At 64.6% G+C, this 3,853-nt stretch overlaps 1 protein-coding gene across 7 annotated transcripts in view; it reads right to left on the bottom strand.

The window, feature by feature from the left end:
• SULT4A1 (sulfotransferase family 4A member 1) overlaps positions 1-3,853 on the bottom strand; it is a 33,022-nt gene that overhangs the window by 6,146 nt on the left and 23,023 nt on the right. Inside the window, exon 6 of one of the 7 annotated variants that reach the window (XM_025050645.1) lies at positions 1,473-2,364. The exons of the other annotated variants lie outside the window; for them this stretch is intronic. Coding sequence (XP_024906413.1) covers positions 2,200-2,364 — 165 coding nt within the window. The 3' untranslated portion in view covers positions 1,473-2,199. Of the gene's footprint in view, positions 1-1,472; positions 2,365-3,853 lie in introns of those variants that run through there. 7 annotated transcript variants of the gene reach the window in all.

Here is a 3,853-nt window from a genome sequence, read left to right as displayed (position 1 = left end):
GGGCGACGAGCCGGGGGCGGGCCCGCCGGCCCTCCCTGAGCTCCACGCCCCACCTGTGAACGAGGGACAGCAGCGCCCACCTTCGTGGGCTGTGGCAACAGGCCACGTGCCATGGCACAGGGCAGCATGCCAGGGTCCAGTCTCAGCACGGCCACCCAGCCAGTCAGCGACTTCTCACAGGCGGCCGGTGAGAACGCCTCGCAGGGGCTCCTGCAGGATTCATGGGGTGATAGGCTGGGGCAGCCCACAGTGAGGGGTGATGAGGGTGGGGAGTGGGCACACCTGCGTGGAACCACGTACGAAGGTGACAGCTCCAGTGCTAAGTGGTTTTTCTCAAACACCCAGATGAGAACACGCAGGCTTGGTCCACACGCCTGAAGACGAGGTTCACCCAGGGTTGTTTCAGACCGGAGTGAAATGACGCACAGTGGCTTAATCTCTATTAAACACACCCCAGGCTACTACCGAGGTTTGTGAAAAACCAGCACGTGCCAGTCAGAAACTAAACCCTGACCATGGTAGGGAGGCCACTCGGTTCTCAGACAGGCTTTGGTGGCAGAGGGAGTTGCGACCGTGACAAGCGCGGGCAGGGCGGGCAGTCTCGACCCATCGAAGGCAGCCGTCCCACCTTCCCAGGATGCGCCCGGAGCAGAGAGGACCACACCGCGTCAAGGGTCTGGGGCCGGATCCGGAGCAGCCAGGCACGAAGCTGTGCTTCAGCTCTGAAGTAGGTTCACGCCAACGCTGCCTTCGCTCCCTCGTGGTTAAATGTTAAAAGTGGTTTCGTTACTCACCGCTGGTTAACTGAGGCTCGGGCAGAACCTGCCAGCCCGGCCTGGCCCTGCAGGTGTGCGCGCAGTGGGCTGGCCAGCGGCTTCTCCCTCCTCCCAGCCCATGTGCAGATGTCACCACTGTGTCACGTGTCACTGGTGGGCAGAATCACCCACAGTGGCCCAGCGACCCCGCTTGTGGGCAGCCCAATGGAAGGGACGCTCCTGTCACCGAGGCTCAGGAATGTGCACGGCACGCATGCGAACCACCATGGAGCAGAAAGAACGTGCACGCACAGCCACACCCAGCGGGTAAGTGAGCCGTGCCGTCTCCCGCAGCGACGCACCACGCAGAAGCGACAAAGGACCGGCCAGCGCTGGTGAGCTCACGGCCACCACACCGCACGAAGCCACCACACACCAAGTACGTCCCCCGTGGTTCCACTTGTTCCCGGGAGGTTTGCACCCAGCAAACTAGTCAGTGTGACGAAGGCCAGAACAGTGGTCACCTCTGGGGCACGGGGGTGTCAGCAGAACAGCTGGTTTGTCCTAAACCTTCATTTGGGTGGTTACACAGACGAGCACAGGTGAAAACTGCGGTCTTCACTCCACCTGGAACTCTGCACGTGCCCGGCTGCCCCCCAATCCGGACTCCAGCCCCCACCGCCCGCCTCGCCGCCCTCCACTCCTGGGGTCCCAGTTCCTCCTCCCCGCCCCGCTCCAGCTGCTGCTCTGCAGCAGAAGCTGCTTGTGCAGCTGTCGGCCGCTGTCGCTAGCGGCCCTGTCTGTCCACTGCGACACGGGCATAGGTGAGCCAGGAGCTCCCTCACGCGCAGTCCTGCTGCAGGGGGTGTCCACACCTGTGCTCCAGCCTTCAAGCTGGTGACGTCGCACCTCGGGCATGGGCTCTGGGCTCTGGGACCGGGTGCCCAGGGTCAGGCCGGCTCCACCCGCACCAGCTCACGGCCAGGTGAGCGCCTCAGCCCGGTGCCTCTGCTTCCTCACAGGATGGGGAGCTCCCAGCTCGAGGGCTGGTCCTTGAACAGCGAGTATTTACTGAGAGCTTATTATGTGTCAGGCATTGACTTAAGTGCACAAACCAGAGAGGCCAAAAGCCCAGCCGCGAGGGAGTTTATTCCCGTCTGGGAAACTAAGTAAAATAAAGACGTGAGCAGTAAAGCACGTTGAATGACGACAAACGCCGTGCAGAATGAAGCAGAGGAGACCCGTCCTGGGACCGGGACGGGAGCCGACTTTAGGGGGAGGCAGGGAGGTGCCACTATAGGGACAAAGACCCGAAAGAAGCGAGGGAGTGACTGCATGGACCTCTGGGGAAGACCCCGCTGGACAGGGCGCCGCCAACACCAGCCCGCTGCCCGGCTGACGGACAGCAGGCGGGCCCGCGTGGAGCCGTGTGCGGGTCCTGTGGTCAGCCACAGGGATGTGGGGGCGGGAGGGGCCCGATCCGGCTGGCGTCAGCACTGTGGGCTCCGCCGTGCTGCAGAACAGGGCGGGGGGAGGACGCGGGGCGCAGGCCTGGAAGAAGCTTCGAGGCTGTTTGGCACTGGCTGTGACGGTCCAGAAAAGCATCTACCTGGACCAGGGAGATGGGCAGAACCGGGAGAAGTGGTCAGATGAGAGATTCTGAAGGTCGAGCAAGAGGACTTAGAAAACGGACACAGGGCGTGAGAGAGACAGTGGAGGATGACTCCAGACGGGCCGAGCGGCAGAGGACGGAGGCGGCTGCCCGCAACTCCGGCGGGAGGGAGCGCGGAGCATCGGGGGGCTGCGGTTTGGCTCGCACGCATTAGGTCTGCGACCTCTCCTAGACACCCCGGCAGAACGGCACCGAGGGCAAACGAGGCCGAGACTGGAGAGGGTCCCCAAGTGGTCCCCAGGGGAGGGAGTGTGGATGGAAGGGGACAGGAGTAGCAGGCCGAGGCCAGGCTGTGCCGCCAGCGGAAGTCAAGGAGAAGGGAGCAGCCAGGGACACGTGACGGCGTGGCGGTCACCTGTCTGCTGCTGCCAGGAGGCTGGGTGAGACTGGACCTGCGCCAACCACTGCTCCAGCCACGGGGACACGGGGCCCTGAGAGAGCAGCCTGGGAACCAGGCCGGGGGAAGAGCCGGGCTGGAGGGGCTCAGGAGTGGAAGCGAGTCTGGGGGAGCGCGACAGCGGGGGTGGGGGCGGGAGACGCTGCGGTGGCTGCTTCCTGCTCTGTGTCAGGGAGGGGAGGCGTCGGCGTGCTCCTCTCTAGATGCCACAGACCCAGCCGCGGGGAAACCGGTTCTAGAATCAGGTGCACTGACACACAAAAGGCTGGCCAGGGCTCCGCACACAGCACGGTGTCAAAGGTGTGGATGGCGGTGGCGGTGTTGACGTGACGTGACATGCCAGCCCCCACTTCCAGACGCAGGCTCTCGAGAGCACAGGCCAGGTCCTGCTCCTCTGCTCGCTCACCGCCCCCCAGCCTGGCCCCCACAGTTGACGACCACCTCACACCCGCGTCCTCCGCCACGCTCTGTGCAGACACCCAGAAACGGTCCCCCTAGGAACCGACTCACAGGAAACCCACGGGGTTCGTCAGCAGTGCGAGAACCGCCAAGGTAAACGGGCGGAGACGGGCAGCCTGGCCGTCCCCGCCCTTGGTCCCAGCTCCTCCAGCATGAGAGGACGTGTGGGTGGCAGCGAGGCCGGTCGGCGTCGCTCCAATTCTACTGTTAGAGCCGGAAATGACAAACGGGGCTCCTCAAAGCCCTGCCTGCCACCGACCCAGAGGCTGCCCGGGGCAGGGACAGGGCTGGGTGGGGGCCCGTGTGCCCACACAGCTGCAGGTAAAGCACTGGCCTGGGGGACTCCAGGCACACTGGAACTTCCGAGTCCCACTTTTCTCCCTGAAGCCTGGAGTCTGGGCTGGGGGGCTCTGCGGGCGCTCAGTGTCTGCCCCGGCGGTGGTCGGACATGAGCAGGATCCACAGCCCCGCACATGCACCCACAGCCCCCCATACGCCCCCCACAGTCCCACACATGCCCCCACGGCCCCGCACACACCCACAGCCCCGTACACACCCCCATAGCCCCGT

Source organism: Pteropus alecto, unplaced genomic scaffold (assembly GCF_000325575.1).
Source record: "Pteropus alecto unplaced genomic scaffold, ASM32557v1 scaffold157, whole genome shotgun sequence".
NCBI classification, from domain to species: Eukaryota; Metazoa; Chordata; class Mammalia; order Chiroptera; family Pteropodidae; genus Pteropus; species Pteropus alecto.
The sequence above is the reverse complement of the archived record's forward strand: the minus strand, read 5'-3'. Positions and strand labels throughout refer to the sequence as shown.